Below are 17982 nucleotides of genomic sequence, written 5' to 3'. Positions count from 1 at the left end.
AGAGACGTGGGAGAAACCAGAACGCGATAGCCTGAATACTTGCGTTCTCCCAAAATTTATATATTTAAACCTAATCCCCGATGTGATGATATTTGGGACGTGATTAGGTTATGAGGATAGGACGCTCAAGAATGAGATTAGTGCCTTTATAAAAGAGACCCACAAAGTTCCTTAGCCCTTTCCAGTATGTAAGATTCCGATGAACCAGGAAGCTGGCTCTCATCAGATACCGAATCTGCCGGGGCCTTGGTTTTGGACTTTCCAGCCTCCAGAATTTTGAGAAATAAATTTCTGTTATTTATAAGCCAGTCTGTTATAGCAGCGCAAATGAACTAAGACACCAGCGTCCACAGTATTTGTTTCTCTGCAAAACTCTGGGCCCAGAATAAAACCTAAATGCTGTTTAAAAGGATATTTAGGGAGATTGATAGATCTCAGTGGCTAGAACAGAGTGCAGTTACTAATTATATTAGTTTTCCAGCATAATATTGTTAGATTTAGACTTAAAAAAAAAAAACTAGTGTTTCTGAAGTGTAAAGAGGGTTAACAATTAGTCATATAGATTTTCACTTAAAATTGAGTTCCAAGTACTAATTATACTTATCACTATTTCAAAAATGTTCATAAAACAGTCTAGTGTTCTATATGCACATTTAATTTTTTCTCTCATCTTTATTTCCATGGCTACCAAGGTTTTCTAAGCTCTAGTCCCTGCAAGTAAAAAATAAAAAGCAATTCTTTCCTCACCTAGGTTTGTCCTTTGTTTATACATCAGATTCAGACCTGGAATTGTATTAGTGACACACTTGAAAACCAGTTTGACTTAGGTGTTTAGTTTTCAGTGTAGACTAATAATTGCCCTTAACTTTTTTTTTTTTGAATCTGAACCCCTTTGTGAAATTGATGAACACTGTAGAGTGTCTACGGACAAATGTGCATGTGCACACACACGTTAGGTATGAAATATAATTTCAGGGGATCCACAGACTTCCTGAACCCCATCCATGGGACACCTTATAGAGAAGCATGTGCATTCAGGTAAGGTCCATTGTCAAGATGTACTGATATAAGTGTAATCAGGCTCATGTAAATAGAGAGTGGTACATTTTTATCTAAAATTTTTACTTTGCTGTGATTATTTTTTTGACTAGTTTTTCCTTACTTAACAAGGGTAACACATAACTTGTCCTCTTACATATCTGCATGTTATGGAAAGGTGGTTTTATTCCAGGTTCTCATTCCAATGCACCATTGTTTCAGTTTATATGTGGGTGACTCCCACCCAGGAAAGACTAAGACAATAAAGACATGATCTAGACATTTCCTTTTGTGAGATAATACATTTTCTCATTGCTGATGGAGTTGGTTGTGTTTTCAGTAACCTGCAACCAAAACTGAATCAGAGGTTTCTGTATTAATTTAGATTACTGGACCTTTTGGCATATTTTTTAAAAAGCAATGAATTAATATTCCTAATCAAATTAATTCTAGGTATGCCACCTGTTACTGTTGACTGGATTTTTTTTTTTTTTTGGTTTTAGGATATGGAATGAAATAATTATATGTAGGGTGTCCCCACTGAATTGGATAGAGTTTGGAGAATACAATGGACCAAGCCCCAGGCTTACTTGCTCGGATCTGCTCCTTTGAAGTAGGCATTGACCGTTTCTGTAAATGCTGCTGCAACAGGGAGGGTGTCCTGGGCTCCCATGGTTAGGGGGCTGGGTCCCCTGGAAGAACCTGCATGAAATGAAAAATCTTCATTTAATATGGATCGGAGCCATCTTAGTATATGTGGAACTAAAAGCCCATTAAAGGATTAGAGGGTGAAATCTAATTACTGAAAAAAAAAAGCAATGTGCTAAGAGCCATAACTGTATATTCAATATAGAGCTCAAGTATTTAAAAGGAAATATTTGGCTGGTTTACAGACAAACACACTAGAAATTAATTCAATGATGTATTTTACTATGGAAAAAAATCCAAGCAGAAGAATAAAGTCATAGGGGGTTTCAGTGTTTTACATAAAGCATAAGGCAGTATTTGCATGACAGTTTGTACAGCAGGGAGTTAGTAAGAAAATTATTAGCTTCCTATTTGAGCCTTCACCTTATACAATTGCCCATACACTCAAAACTGTTTGCATTTCTTCATTTTAAAGAGACAAATAGCCATGGAGCACCATGTTACACATTGTCCTTTTCTGGGGTGTTTCCATTTCAAAAAGTCCAATTACCCTCAGATCAAGTAGGCTCAAGTGTACATGTCCCCAAACACTCACAACCCAAACGTCCACCTTGACTTAGCACAAACACATCAATGTATCAATTCACGTTATTAAAAATAACAGTTTACTGACCATTTACTAAATACCAGGCACTACACTGGATACCTTACAAGAATTACCACATTCAAGCCCCACATCAGCCCTGTGGGATAGGCATTATTATTCCCATTTTACAGAAAGAAAACTGAAGCTCAAAGAGCTAAGTGACTTGCCCAAGATACAGTTAGTTAAGTGGCAAAACTAAAACTCAAACCTCGGTTTACCATCCTATAAGGCTCATGCTTTTCCCCAACTGTTTATACCATATTGTTTGTCTAAATGAAACATTTTCCTGTATGTTTTTGATACAACTTGAGGTTTCCAAAAGGAGCGAAGTTTAGGATTGCTGTCTTCATTAACAATCTCTAGACATGGTACTGAAGAGTAAAGTTTTATAAGGACAAAGTATTTAATTATGTCACACATTCACTGCTTCTCCTTCTTATCACACAAAACACATTTACTCTTCCCCACCTCATCACAGACTACGCGTTATGCTTTTTATCTTTTACCTTTAGTAACTTTCATACTCTTCTCTGATTATGAAAAGATCTACCTTTGGAGATTTCCCTCCTCAGTAAAGTTTTCCTTGATAATTCTAGTTCATCCTAGTGTCTACATTTTCTATCTTCCCTTGTCTTTCAATATCTTGGATGTAGTAATTGATCACCAAAAAACATTGGCTTATTATCTGCATTATCAGGCATTATGGTAGGTGCTGGGGATTCAGAGATAATTAAACATAATCCTTGTCCTCAAGAAATAGGTTTTTGTTGTTTACGAGCCACGCCTCAAGTAGTATTTTGTTACAGCAGTCAGAATGGACTGAGGCATGCAGTCCGGCCCAGATCTATCCTTCCTCACCTCTTGTCCCTCTTTCCAACAACGCTATACCTTAGCTGTGTTCACCTCTGGGCACTACAGTCCTTATTGTGGGTTTAATCAATAATGCCAGAGAAGGAAAAAACATCAAGATCTTACAAAGAACCCTTTTACCTTAAAGGATCCACAGTTTACAATTCTAATTTCTTCACATCCCTATACATTGCAATTAATATGCCATCTTTTATTTTACTTTTTTCATTTATTACACAAGTTTCCTTATTGCTATCTGGTCTACATATCATTTCCATGAGTATATATTATTCTACAAAAATTCTCCAAATGTTGGGTCATTTCTAGGTAGAAATTATTCTAAATCCATCTTTGTAAAAGTTGGTCTTTTCCTTTTAATTATTTTTTTAAGATATAGTTTTATTACCACAAAGTGGGATGACCCAACCATAAGGCAGATAAATTTTTGATTGTTAAGAATGCCAGGTTATTTTATTTTATTTTTAAAAATAAATTTATTTATTTTATTTACTTATTTTTGGCTGTGTTGGGTCTTCATTGTTGCATGCGGGCTTTCCCTAGTTGCGGTGAGCAGGGCTATTTCTTTGTTGCAGTGGCTTCTCTTGTTGCGGAGCACGGGCTCTAGAGCGCAGGCTCAGTAGTTGCGGCTCGCGGGCTCTAGAGTGCAGGCTTAGTAGTTGTGGTGCACGGGCTTAGTTGCTCCGTGGCATGTGGGATCTTCCCGGACCAGGGATTGAACCTGTGTCCCCTGCATTGGCAGGCAGACTCTTAACCACCGCGCCACCAGGGAAGTCCCCCAGATTATTTTACATAAAGATTATACTCAGTGAAAATGCTATTAGTAATAAATGAATGCTTCTGTTCCCCTGCAGTACCTTAGAGAGTCTTTGTTACTATGATTATTGGAAAACTGGGCTAAAACCAGGAGAGTGTCTAAGATGCTGAGAAATTCAAACGTTATGGCCTAAGATGACTAAGAGGGGCCTCAAAACTATTTTCAAATATCTGAAATAATATTACCAGACAGTGACTCTAGGGACCAGAGTTCATGGCCATGGATCTGCAAGTTAACAGCTTTGTGACCTTGGGCAAGTGAATTATCTTTAGGTTTTCTCAACCATAAAATGAAGGCAATAGATCACGTCATCCCTGTGTGTTAGGATTCTATAATTTTAAGTTGTTTATAGGAATTTAAGGAGTTTTAAACAGTAGGAACAATTTTCTCACACAGAAATAAGCTGCTTTGAAAACTGTATCCCTTCACTGGCGGTTTTAGTGAATCTGCCAAATATTTACTGGGTCTCTACTATGTGTAAGATACTGGTGGGAACACAAATATGTAAACTTTCAGGAAATAAGTTACAAGCATATAGGAAACCCAGTAACAATAACATATACAAACAATTGCTTAAGACAATAGCTCAAGTGACAGCACTATGAGGTTTTTTCACTGCAAGATTAATTGTCCAATGAGTAGAACAGGAAATTCTACTCCTTGATTTAATAAAAAGAAGCTCAGGCTCTGGTGTCACATAGACTTGGGTGTGAATCCCAATGCCTCCACTTACAATCTGCTATGACCAGGAGCAAGCTATTTAATCTGTCTGTCACTCAGTTTCCTCATCTTTAAAATAAAATATCAATAGATAATAATATCTATGTTAAAGGTTTGTGGTAGACATCAAATGGGATATCCTTAGCATGGTATGTACTTGAAAAAACACCTTCTTCTTCTTGTTTTTGTTGCTGTTATTTTGTCAGGGTGAGTTTTACTAAGGTTGTTGAATTAAAGTTGGTTCTTTGAATTTGAATAGTTATTGAGGTAGAGAATGAAGGGAGATACCACAAATGGTACTCCTCACTGAGCAAGGAGATAGACCAACATTTTCAGGCTCCTTCCAACCCCAAATTTCTTTTATCATAAGAACAATGAATTCTATCATGCGTGTTTAATTTTTTGTGTATTACATGGGTGGCTATCATATCTATTCAAGTTGCTTGATATAATGCTTGGACTCATAGGAGATGAAAGTTGGTTGAATGCATATTTGTCTGTTGATTCATTCGAATGTGAGTTCTTGCAATAAGTAGGCATTGTGCTAGTTGCTGAGGGATTCACAGAAATGTATGAGATGTACGCTTCCCTTCATGGAGCTTATAGTATAAAAGGGGACTATAATATTAAATACAAATGAAAGACAAAGCACTACATGAAGTTAGATAATATTGATAGTTAAGTATTATAATTATTATATTATTATTAATGATAATTTTTAAAGAATTCAATGTCGAAACAGTAATTATTATGTCTGTCCTACAATAAAATAAAATATCAAACACTAATATGGCTTTTTGTTCTTTATACATTGAGGGGATAAACAGGTTCAGTATAATTATCTCTATTGCACTAGCCCAAGTTCACTCTGCTAGTAAGTGGTAAAGCTGAAATTCAATCCTAGGTCTCCCAATGCTAACAAAAACAGTAGTAGCAACAACGAAAACTTTGTACCTCTTATTGCATACTAAGAACTATTCCTGTATTACCTCTTAATCCTGATAACACCCCTATTAGGGAACTACCATTGTTATCCCTGTTTTCCAGAGGAGGAAACTGAGGTTACAAATCATTCGGTAGCCTTGCCCACAGTCACCCAGTTAGTAAGCAGTAAGAACAGCATTGGGATGCAAACCTAGTACTTCCTGACTCTGGATCCTGAACTCTTACCTACTCTGCTCATGGAACATAGAAGTCAGAACAAAATTATGCTAGGCATCCGAGGGTGCATATGTGGTCCCCCAAGAAGGACAATTTGCTGCCATTACCTTGTCAAGTTCTGACAAAATAGCAATTCCAGGGTCCTGGAAAGCAATTGCCCTGCACACTTAGGGAGTTCTGAGAAATGGAAAAAGGCACACAGAGTCACTATCATGTGATGAAATTTTCTGAAAGGCAGTTTTCTGTGACTCTCATTACCAAGCAAGGGTATACACACACACACACACACACACACACACACACACACACACAAAACCTAAGGCTAAAGAAAAATTAGTATGACATCTTTAAAAGAAGAGGTCATCCTACTATATAGCACAGGGAACTATACTCAATATTTTGTAATAACCTATAAGGGAAAAGAATCTGAAAAAGAATATGTACATATATATACATATATATATATGTAAAACTGAATCACTGTGCTGTACACCTGAAATGAACACAGCATTGTAAATCAACTAAAAAAAAAATCAATAAAAAAAGAAAAAGATAAGGTTGTTAATTTGTGAAAGCATTTCCTGAGTAGTCAATTGAAATATGAATGTGAGTATGGAGTAGGGGCTGTATATGTAAAAATATTAAAGGAGAAAGGGAAAAGGGAGAGCGATTTTAGAAGAGAAAGGGAAAGATACAAATAAAAAAGAGGGAGAAAAGGAAGCGAAATACCCATGTACAGAAATTGAGTAAGAGTACAAGGTTTACTTGATAAATAAATGGTTGTTCGAGTCCCGGGTTCCACAGAGACGCCTGGTACCATGCCACTGCCAGTCCTTTGTGTGGAGGGGAAGGGTGTCCTCACGGTGTGCCCAGAGCAAGCCTGTCCGGTCCCCCTGCCCCCCTGTTCTGTACACTTTACTCCATTTTCTGTATAATATTTTCCACTTTGCAAAGTTGAAATTTAGAACTTTTTTCACATCAAAGCCAGCTCATGAAGAAGACTTATTTTCAGTTGTTTTAAATGTAATATGAATTTATGTCAGAGCAGTGCTTCCCTCAGGGGTGTTTGTAGCGTTTGTCACTATAGTCTCAGTAAATGGTAATAGCTGTTATTTATTGTGTCCTAACTCTGTGTGATGCTCCATACGCATTATCTCCTTTAATTCACACAAACACCTCACCAAGTAGATGCTATTTTTAACAACCTTTTCTTAGAGATGAGGAAACTTTGGAAGTGTAAGTAACTAGGTCAAACTCAGAGAGCAAGTGATCTATACTTTTAGATCAACTGATGCTCTACCAGGCCCGCTGTACACGCCGGGCAAATGACCCTTATGTCCAGGAGTGAGAATGCAGGAGACAGAACCAATAGATGGAAGCAACAGAGCGCATCAGAATGCACGAAAGAAGAGAGGAGAAACTCCAGGAGTTGTATGAAGAAGCAGAGAGTGGGAACTGGATTAGCTTTTTCTAAAACAAAGCAAATCATATTAGTAGAGTTAGTAAAAAAAAAAATTATAGTCAATTCAACTATAATTTATAGAGTATATTCTGTATAATGTGATAAAGACAAAAATGTTGGAATCAGATTGAATTAAATCTGAATCCTGACTTTATCACTTATTGCGTTACCTTGGGAAAGTTACTTAACCTCTCTGATGTCCACCTTTATCATTTTGTAAAATGGAGATAGTACCTTCTACAGATACTGTGAAGATTACATATGATGATATAGAATGTCTTTGTTATCTGAGGATAGTCAGTATCAGAAAAAAAAGTCACTTAGGAATGAAGGCATTTAAACGGTTTCCAAAATTTCATAGGATATAGTAATAAAAAGGCTTGATTGGCACTCTAAATTGTCATAAACTAAATTTGTGAAAAAAATCTTTTATTAACACACTGCAATCAAATAATCAATGAGTTCTTAGAATGAACAAAAATGATTTGTGTTGATAGTTTGAGGAAAGGCATATTTTTCTGATAAATTGTATTATAGCTTCATATAACAATCTAGTTTCAGATTTGGTTTTCTTTCATGATTATAAAGTGATCCTATATTGCAGGGTTAATTGAGAGTTTTATAAATTTTCCTAAGGGTCTCTCAATTTCTTGATTTTCTTTTGAAGTGGCTATGATGTAAGCTTCCTTTATTTCCTCTTCTTCAATCATTAATAGTATTATTTCTGCTAAACCCTCAATTGATAATGACTTTGAATATGACCTAAGGAGCTTTACACTATCACTTTCCTTGACTTCATGGAATCCTGTATCCTTTCTAAGATGGGCAATTTCATTTTGCAATAAATGTGCACTGCACCTGCATTGTATGTCCATTGTTTGTTTCAGACATTTATGGAAAAACTGACTAAATCTGCATATTATGTGATGAATGGTGATAGATGCTAGTGTTAATTTGGTAAACTGATTTTAGAATGGGGACTAATGTTCTAGATTAATACTTTCATGTCGAGTTGGTCTTTACTTTCCTACCAAATCCAGTAACTGCAAAGACACCCGTAAGGACACTAAAGTAAGGAGTTTCGCCAGTATATATAAATCTGAGTGCCTGCGCATAGTAAATACTCAATAAGTAATAGCCATTATCATTAACAGAGAAGGAGAATTTGCTGGGCAGTCACAATATGGTTTCAAGCTGCCCTCAACACCATACGCATTTAGCATACAAAGTAAGATAAAGAGACGATTAGAAGCTTTTCTTAGTCCAGTAGAAAGAATTTTTTATCATGAGAGCTTAACTTGAGAAGCTGAGTTGTACTTTTGTGACCTTGTGAGTCTTAGCTAGCTGAAGTGATGGTTAATAAAGTAATATTAATTTTTTTTAAATCACGGCAACTTTGTTTAAAAATTTTTAGGATAGGTTTGTAAGAAAAGGAGTCAAAGGAAAGTTATTACATATAAAATTTTCTATTTTTTTTTCTCTGCATCTTGGAATGTTACAACTTTACATAAACTAGTTGACTTAAATTATTTGAAATTTATCTTATATGTGTATGTTGTATATGTGTGTATATGCTGCATATAAAAATGTACATGTAAAATATTTTGTGTATTTCGGTATATTTGTATATTTTTGTCTCTTTTAGAATTCTAGGTCTAAAAATTCTATATCTAATGAATGCTGTAGGTTAATCTCATAAATAATAATGCTGTGATGATAGCTAAACTAAACGTATACTTTTTGTATCCCAGGACTATTCTAAAAGTTTCACATGCATTACCTTACTGAATCCTCACATTTAAAAAAATATTATTATTACTATTTTGCAGATGACAAAACTGAGGCTTAAGAAAGTCAGAAAGATTCCCTAAGTGCTAGTTTGGTTCCTCACATCCTGAGATAAGTGGCATCAATCGACTTGCTAAGTGCCAAGTGCCAGTACAGAGGAAAAAGGGCAAACCTCAAATGAGGAGGCACCAATATTACTGAGTACTTGCTATGAGCTACACACTCTCTTTTATGCTTTACACATACTGCATCATTTAATTATCACCACAGTCCTGTGCCCACATGGGGACTACTACATATTACAGATCAAGAAACTGAGTCTGAAAGAAGATAGTCTTTTGCTCACATTCTCACCGTAAGCAGTGGAGTTAGTATTCAAATGAAGGTCCACTTAACTCCATGCTCCTTCCACATAAGGAGCCCCAAAGGCTTGTCTCGACCCACAGTGGCTTTGGGTGAGTTATACCTGTTACATGCTTTTCAGTGTGCAAGGCATACACCTTCGTGAAAATGAGGAAAGCATACTTAAGAAAGTCAGTTATCATAGAGTAGAATTAAGGACACTGAATTTCTGGGTATGTAAATAGGATTAGAGTTGTTTTCAGTCTTCCTCTTCAAAAGTCCCTGCTCACCTGCCTTGGAGAGATGTACATATATATAAAATATATAAATATATACATATATAAATATATACATATATAAATATACAAAAATATATTTTATGTGTAAAATGTATATATACACATATAATATATATATTTCATGTGCATATAATTGTTGCTTTTCAAATTCCACTTAGTCCATAAACATGTGATTGGTCAACATTTTTGTTGTATTTTATAGAGAATTTTCTTCAAACTGGGTCTTTGCTTACAGTTCCCAAACCATCATCCAACACTAATTAATGCTGTATTTAATTAACTTCCTAAAATAATATGGTTGACTCAGAAAATGGAAAAATTATGTTTCCTTTTCATCATCAAAGTCACATCAAGCATATTCAACACAAGGACTATTATTAGAAATGGACATAAGGCAGGAGAAAAAGCCATAATGAAAATGTCTTCAGTATGAGGACTCACATGACCAAACCCTATACAACTTCATACAGACAATACTGAGAGTGATTAAGCATCTGAAGCTAAGTGAGCTAGAGCGTGGTATGACAAAGAATGTGGAGAAGACATGAAGAGCTACTCTATGTAGAGCACTTATATGGGATGGCCATTGTGCTGAATACTTTACATGCATTATGTCTTCTACTTTCCAAACATCTCTTTGAGGTACATACCATTATTGGGCATGTGTTACCATTGAGGAGATTGAAGCTTAGTGAAATTAAATAATTTACTCAAGGTAACTTGCTCTATAGTAAATAGAAAGGTGCTGTGACTGAAACCAGATCTAACTTCAATTGTATTTTCAATGTTGGCCTGTTCATGTTAGAAAGCTTTGCTCCAAGATCCAGCTGGATACACAGTATGCATTCTCAATGGGGCAGCTTCTCCCCAAAAGGGGTAGAAATTGGTTCTCAGGGGAAGGTGAAGGAAATCTTTACCTTTTTATGTATGAAGCACACAGATATTCATACAGTGCATAACCAGGTGTACAGTACATCTGTGATATTAAAATTCTACTGGGGAGCAATGAGGGGGAAACAAAGTTCTAAAAAGACTCTGTGGGTAAGGGAAGGGGGATAATGAAAAAACAGTTTGAGAAGATCTGGTTTACAGCTTTAAAAGGGTCATTGGTTGTGAATGTCCTTTACACCTCATCAACTCTCTTGGGAAAAACTTTACGGGACTGGTTTTGCTAAAGGATAATAATGGTTTATTTCTTTCTTCAAACTTACAGAGTGAATAATATCTATGGGGCTGAAATTATGGGTGGGCTAATCAAGATCATTGGGAAAATATCTAGTAAGGACCCCACAGAGGAACCATAAATGGCTAAAAAGTTTGAAAACAAGTTCAGTCTCACTAGTAATCAAAGAAATACAACAGGAAGAGAGAAATAATTTTTTATCTTTTCAGATTAGAAAAGATCTGAAAAAACCAATACTTCTTGCATGTGAGCATATAATGAAATAGGCACTGTAATATAATGTTGATGGAAGCAAAAGTTGGTATAACCTTTCTAGAAAACTGCTTGGCAATGTGTATCATGAGCCTTTAAAAGTATCATAAATTTAGCCCATAATTCCAATTTTAAGGATCTATTCTAAGAAAATGTCTTAAGGCCAAAGAATTATGTGCAAAGATGTTCATGGCATGTGGGAGAACTTGAAGCAATTTAAATGCCTAACAACTGAAGTGAAATAAATCACAATTCATGAAAGAATGAAATGCTATGCAGATATTAAAAGGTTTTCAGTAATTAAAAATGGAGCTAAAAACAATCACATATCACATTTTACCTATTAGACTGGAAAAAATGAGAAATACTGACATAACTCAGTGTTGATAAGTGCATGGAAAAAATGTTAATCATAATGCTGGTATAAATTTTTGGATGGACATTTGGCAATATGTAGTATTATTTTAGATGTGCATACCCTTTAACACAGTGATTCCAGTTTTAGCAGTTTATCTTTTGGAAAAATTCACACAAGTACGTGAGGACATAGGTTTAAGGCTGCTCATTGCACCATTTTACACAATAGCAAAAAAAAAAAAGGAAAAAACCAACCTAAATATCCATTAATAAAAGAAAGGTACATGCATACAATATAATACTATGGAACCATTAACATGATTATATAGATGTATATGTATATAATGCACACACATATATATCCCAGACACTCCATATCATAAATTTAAATGGCTACTATTGAACGCAGGTTATAGAGCAGAGTCTATCTTCTATTTGCATAAATTGTACATACTTCCTTGATTGTTAAGAAACATACTTTTGAAAACATGAAAATATTAAAATTTCTGAAATTGAGATGCATCTTGTAATCAATGTCAAAAGAATACTGGCAGCTGCTAACAGAACATGTTCCAGAGTTGTCTTTGTTTGTACTTGTGGGAATGTAACCTTGATTAGAAGTGATCAGCTCACCTCGAGGTCCCCTCAGTTGAGTTGAGTTATTTGAATTGACAGCCTCTCATGTGATTAAATTTGGACCCTTATTTTCCCTTAAGAGTTTTTTTTTTTAAAGATTCCATCTGATGCAGTAATAAAGTGAAAAGTTATTTGTACACAGAAGATAAACTGTCACCCACCAAGCTATGCAACGGCAGGCAGGAGAAACTGCCAGATTCTTTGAAATGTAAACCATGGAATTTTGAAAGATGGGACAAGTAGGTTATGACTGAATTATGCATCATGAAAGAATATATAACTCAGGTGCTAAAACTGTATCTGTCAACAACTTCTGGCTGACTTTCAAGAAAGTTACATTTTGGCAATTTATAAATAAACTTAGGAATACAAATGCAGATAAAACCTTGGAATTTTTGATGTGCCCCCAAATGAAACCATCAACATCAAAGAGAATAAAAAGGTCAAGATTATGAACATGCTGTATAAAAAGCATCAAGTCACTGTGATATTAAATGTAACTGCTGATGGCCAGAGTGACTTAGGTGTATATTTAATTCTGAAATTGAAATAAGTTTAGATTCAATTTCTGATAGTTATACTGAAGATAGTGGCTTGCAATTTGTCTGTTATTGTTAGTTAGGAAAAATATGCTTTTATACTTTTAATGAAGCTTATTTTGCACCTGAAGTGTTGTTAAACCCATGGAGCACATCCCAGTGGATGGCTTTTTGGAATCAAGTAAATGCAGCATGCACACACACACAAACACACGTGTGATTTCAGCGTTGTATTTACTCTTTTTTTTTCAGTTCCAGGATCTTTTTTCTTTAACTTTATTGAGGTACAATTGAGAAATAAAATTGTAAGATATATAATGTGTACGTGTGATGATTTGATCTACATATACATTATGGGAGGATTCCTCCTATCTAGTTAATTCACACATCCATCACCTCACATATTTTTCTCCCTTCCTTCCTCCCTTCCTCCCTCCCTCCCTCCCTCCCTTCCTTCTTTCCTTCCTTCCTTTCCTTCTTTCCTTCTTTATTTCTTTTGTGAGAACATTTAAGTTCTACTCTCTTAGCAAATTTCAATTGTATCAATACAATACAGTGCCATCAACTATAGTCACTACGTTATACATTAGATCCTCAGACCATATTCATCTTATAGTTGAAAATTTGTACCCTTTTACCAGCCTCTCCATATTTCCCCCACGTCCAGCCCCTGGCAACCACTTTTCTACTCTCTGTTTCTACGAGTCTGACTTTTTCTTTTCTAGATTCCACATATAAGTGATACCATGTAGCATTTGTCTTCCTCAAGATCCATCCACGTTGTTGTAAATAGCAGGATTTCCTTCTTTCTCTGTATTTACTCTTTTATCTATACTTCTCCATATTGTTTGAAGTTTTAAAAAGTAATGTGCTTACATCAATTTCACAATCAGAATAAAACAATGAGCTATTTTCAAATACAGTTTAATGGCATGGGGGACATTATCATACGTTAAAGTAAGAGAATGCATACTTATATACTGTATGAAAATATAAACTACACACACACACACACACACACACACAGAGTCACCTACACAAGAAAAATCTTAGAAATAAAATACACCAAAACAATGGTTATCTATGGTTATTAGATTATAGATTATTTCATTTTTTATAGCTTTCTGTTTTTCTAAATTTTATATAATGAGCATGATTAGGGATAGTGTGGCAAAAAATATTATAAATAGAAGATGTGGTACATATATACAATGGAGTATTACTCAGCCATTAAAAAGAATGAAATAATGCCATTTGCAGCAACATGGATGGACCTGGAGATTATCATGCTCAGTGAAGTAAGTCAGACAGAAAGACAAATATCATTTGATATCGCTTATATGCAGAATCTAAAAAAAATGATACAAATGAACTTATTTACAAAACAAACAGATTCATAGGCTTAGATAACGAACTTATGGTTACGAGGAGGGGAAGTGGGGGAGGGATAGATTGGGAGTTTGGGATTGACATGTACACACTGCTATGTTTAAAATAGATAACCAACAAGGACCTATTGTATAGCACAGGGAACTCTACTCAATACTCTGTAATAACCTATGGGAAAAGAATTTGAAAAAGAATAGATACATGTACATGTATTGATATATGTGAATCACTTTGCTGTACACATGAAACTAACACAACATTGTTAATCAACTATACTTCAATATAACATAAAAATTAAAAAAGAAAGAAACTGAGAGTTATATTAGGATCTTAAATAACTCTGAAGTTTCTACATTTCTCCTTTATTTCTTGAATGGTTTCTGTTCTTACAGTCAAAAAGTAGATGCCGGTAATTTTGAATTTTATGATATTTGATATTTATGAATGGAGAGGCATAAAGAATGTTGTTGGTCCTAGTCTGACTGCCTGAAAGCCTGCTATTTGAGCCACCAGTTTCCTGGGGAATGGGCTGTGAGCAGTCCAAAAAAGGCAAAATCTAGGAAAGGAGTAATCAACATTAAGTAACTCATTCTTCCCCTTCCTGGACTCACCCTTTACAATGATGACTGCAACTCCTGAAAGTCACCAAAACATCTTTGAAAAATTAACCTCACCCTTGCCCCTTTGTGATACTTCTCCAGAAAAACCTTTCGTGTTTCTCAAAGGCATAGTTCAATGAGCCTCTAAATCAAATCTTGAAGCAATGTTGCAGTTACTCTGAATATAAGACTGAGCAACACAATTGTAAGTCACACACACCATCTGTGTGAATATGTGCCAGCAGGAAAAGAAGCCCCAAGGCCATATTTACTAATATCCTGGTGATTCAGTACAGCAGAGCCAGTAGAAAAGGAACACGTCCATGAAAATTCCTGTCTTCTGAAATTCTAAACTCTAGCAGAGACTATTGCCACATACATGTTGCAAAATAGTTGAAGATACAAAAGGGTTAAAATCTTAAGGGCAATGACTTATCTTAATGCCTTATCTTGATGACCCCAAATCAATCTTTGATTTAATAAATAAAGCAATGAATGTAAAATTCTTAGCACATATTAAGTATTCATTAATGTTAATTATTATTTTAAGAAATGATTACATTTGTATAGTACTTTATAGTTTACAAAGGCCTTTCACAAGTAATTGACTAAAGTCTATTAGGAGTATGTTTGATATTGATGAAATATATTCATTCCACATACATGAAAGGGCTTAGAAATGGGAGATTCTCCCGAGTCTTGACATCACCTCTTTGAATCCCTTTTTCATTCACTGTGTCAGCTCTCCTCTCTCTAGGGCGTAATCAAAGGTCCATTTCTCTGTCTGGGGGAGTCAGAATCAGGAGTACAATGTACGGGCTGTCTCAATCTGTGGACAGCTCTTCTTAGAAGACACATAATAAAAAACTATTGTACAAACTAGTATGTGTAAAATAAGTTACAGGGATATATTGTACAATGCAAGGAATATAGCTAACATTTTATAATAACTTTAAATGGAGTATAACCTTTAGAAATTGTGAATCACTATATTTCACACTTGTAACATATAATATTGTACATCAACCATACTTCAGTTAAAAAAAAGCTATGCATGATGAAGGCTCACAACTATGCAAAGGTAAAATAGATCCCTCTGGTGACTCTCAGCTTCTCCATTCTTTTCTCAGGAAGTTTGAAGTTACTTGTCAAATTTGCAATACCTTGAAATACCTTGATTTACAAATTCCTTAATAAAAGAAGTGATAACAGATTTTCTTCCAACATCTCCCATCAGCATGAACACAGCATCCTGAGGAGTGTATCACCAGGCAGATCATTAGCCTCAGCAAGGCAGCTTTAATGATTGGCTCTGGTGGAGGCTGGCGGTAGGAGGTGAGTGTACAGCAGGAGGAGGCATCCTGCTTCCACGTGATTCTCCCGCTCACAAGCAGCCAGAAAAGATGGCCCGTTGTCCCTGCTGACAAAGAGCGGGGGGCCATGTAGCAGCTCACAGCAGATTGAGTTGCCAGATGCTTTATGTGGAAGAAGACTAGAATGCAGCAACCCGACCTTCTTCAGAGCTGGCAATAACTAAACAAAACAGTCCAGGGATATGGGAAGTTGGACAACAGTGGTAATAGCTAATCATTATTGAGCACTTTGCATGCACTGACCTCATACTTGACTATTTAGTCTTTACTACAACCACTACAACCCTATGAAATAGGTTACTATTTCCTAGTAATGCCATAACTATTCCAATTTCCAGAGAAGAAAACCAAGACTTAGGTTAAGTAGCTTCCCTAAAGTCACATCATGCTTAGACTATAATTTAGACCCCGAAGGCTAATTCCAAAGCCAATGCACGTGCACACACACACACACACACACTTTCTCCCTCTCTCTAAATATATATATATATTCCATATATTTTTCTCTATCTATATATGTGTGAGTGCATGCACGTGTGTACACTGAGAGTAAACTAATATAAATTAAATGGGGACTCTTTTTCTATTTCTAATATCTAGGATAATACCCAATATGCCTTTAGATTAACATTTATACATTATGCAAGATTTTTATTAGAACTCTAACTCAGCAACATTTTATCTTTCTTTAAAGCGGACTCTGTGTAGACTTAAAAGTCATGCCTGTCTCTTTTCTGGAAGCTCTCCTTAACTTCTAGGCCAGGTTGTCTTTCTGCTGGGTGCCTCCCAAAACACCCTATCTCCTGAATTACAACAATCTCTGCACGTTATTATAACAACTTGTTTAATGTCTTTTCTATGCTCCATGAAGGTAGAAACATGCCTTTCTTGTTCCCGACTGTAACCCCAGTATCTTTCATAGTGCTGAGCACATAGTAGAGACTTAGTAATTACTTGCTGACTGAATGAATACAGCCACAACAATATTTGTCCTTATAGCAATATTATCAAGGTCGTGTTCTACAAATTTGTTCATTGTTTTCCCTATCAGATACCTACCTATTGTAGAATTAGTAAACATGGTAAACCTTAGCATTTTAATCAATTTTGTGCACATACATATAAACATATGAAGACAGTCCTAATTCCTGCTAGAGAATATTAACTGTGAGCATGTCTAGACACATTGCAGCTACTATGAGGAGTAGTTTAGAAACTCTGCAATATCATAACAAGCAACTAATTGCTCCTTTTGAACATGACTTTTATAAGTTTACCGTGGGGATAGGCAGGGGACTTTAAAATTTATTGCAAGAGCTCCTACCTCATGGAAAGAGAAAAATGAAGTTCCCTATTAAAAGAAACAATTTTCTTTCTATTTATAAGCCAAGAAATACAGAATTTATTACTCAATTATTTGTAAGGTTTATACAAGTCATTACGTTTTTGTTTGATGTACTCAACAAATATTAAAGATTCCTTCAGTCTCAAATGATGTTCAGTTTTGAGTGTTCACGTCTGTGCGTCAGGAGGAAGAGATAGAAGCTTCCAAGACAGATGAGAAGGACACACGCCCAAGAGAGGACGAAAGGCGTGGACAGGCCGTGGTCAGGGAAAGGAGGCAGGATGTCACCTCTACGCTAACTTGTATTTGCAATAATGGCCTTCTAGAAGCTGGTACCCTCCTTCTAGGCTTGGTGTCTGCAACTTTCCTGTTACTTAGGTGAACGGTCATACTCAGAGTGCAGCCGGGTGAGCAGGTTAGGCGCTCTCCTCCGAACACGAAAGACCGAGAGACAACAGATGAGCAAAAGATCTAGGCACTTAATATACACCACAAAAACCTGTCCATTAAATATCCTGCAT

General features: G+C 35.7%; 1 protein-coding gene across 9 annotated transcripts in view; it reads right to left on the bottom strand.

The window, feature by feature from the left end:
• SGIP1 (SH3GL interacting endocytic adaptor 1) overlaps positions 1-17982 on the bottom strand; it is a 211326-nt gene that overhangs the window by 20184 nt on the left and 173160 nt on the right. For all 9 annotated transcript variants that reach the window (XM_059924166.1, XM_059924162.1, XM_059924184.1 and 6 more), the window contains one exon: positions 1629-1740. In XM_059924166.1, coding sequence (XP_059780149.1) covers positions 1629-1740 — 112 coding nt within the window. The remainder of the gene's footprint in view (positions 1-1628; positions 1741-17982) is intronic.

The sequence above is a fragment of the Balaenoptera ricei genome, chromosome 1 (assembly GCF_028023285.1).
Source record: "Balaenoptera ricei isolate mBalRic1 chromosome 1, mBalRic1.hap2, whole genome shotgun sequence".
Lineage (NCBI taxonomy): Eukaryota > Metazoa > Chordata > Mammalia > Artiodactyla > Balaenopteridae > Balaenoptera > Balaenoptera ricei.
This window is presented reverse-complemented; position numbering and strand designations above follow the sequence as displayed.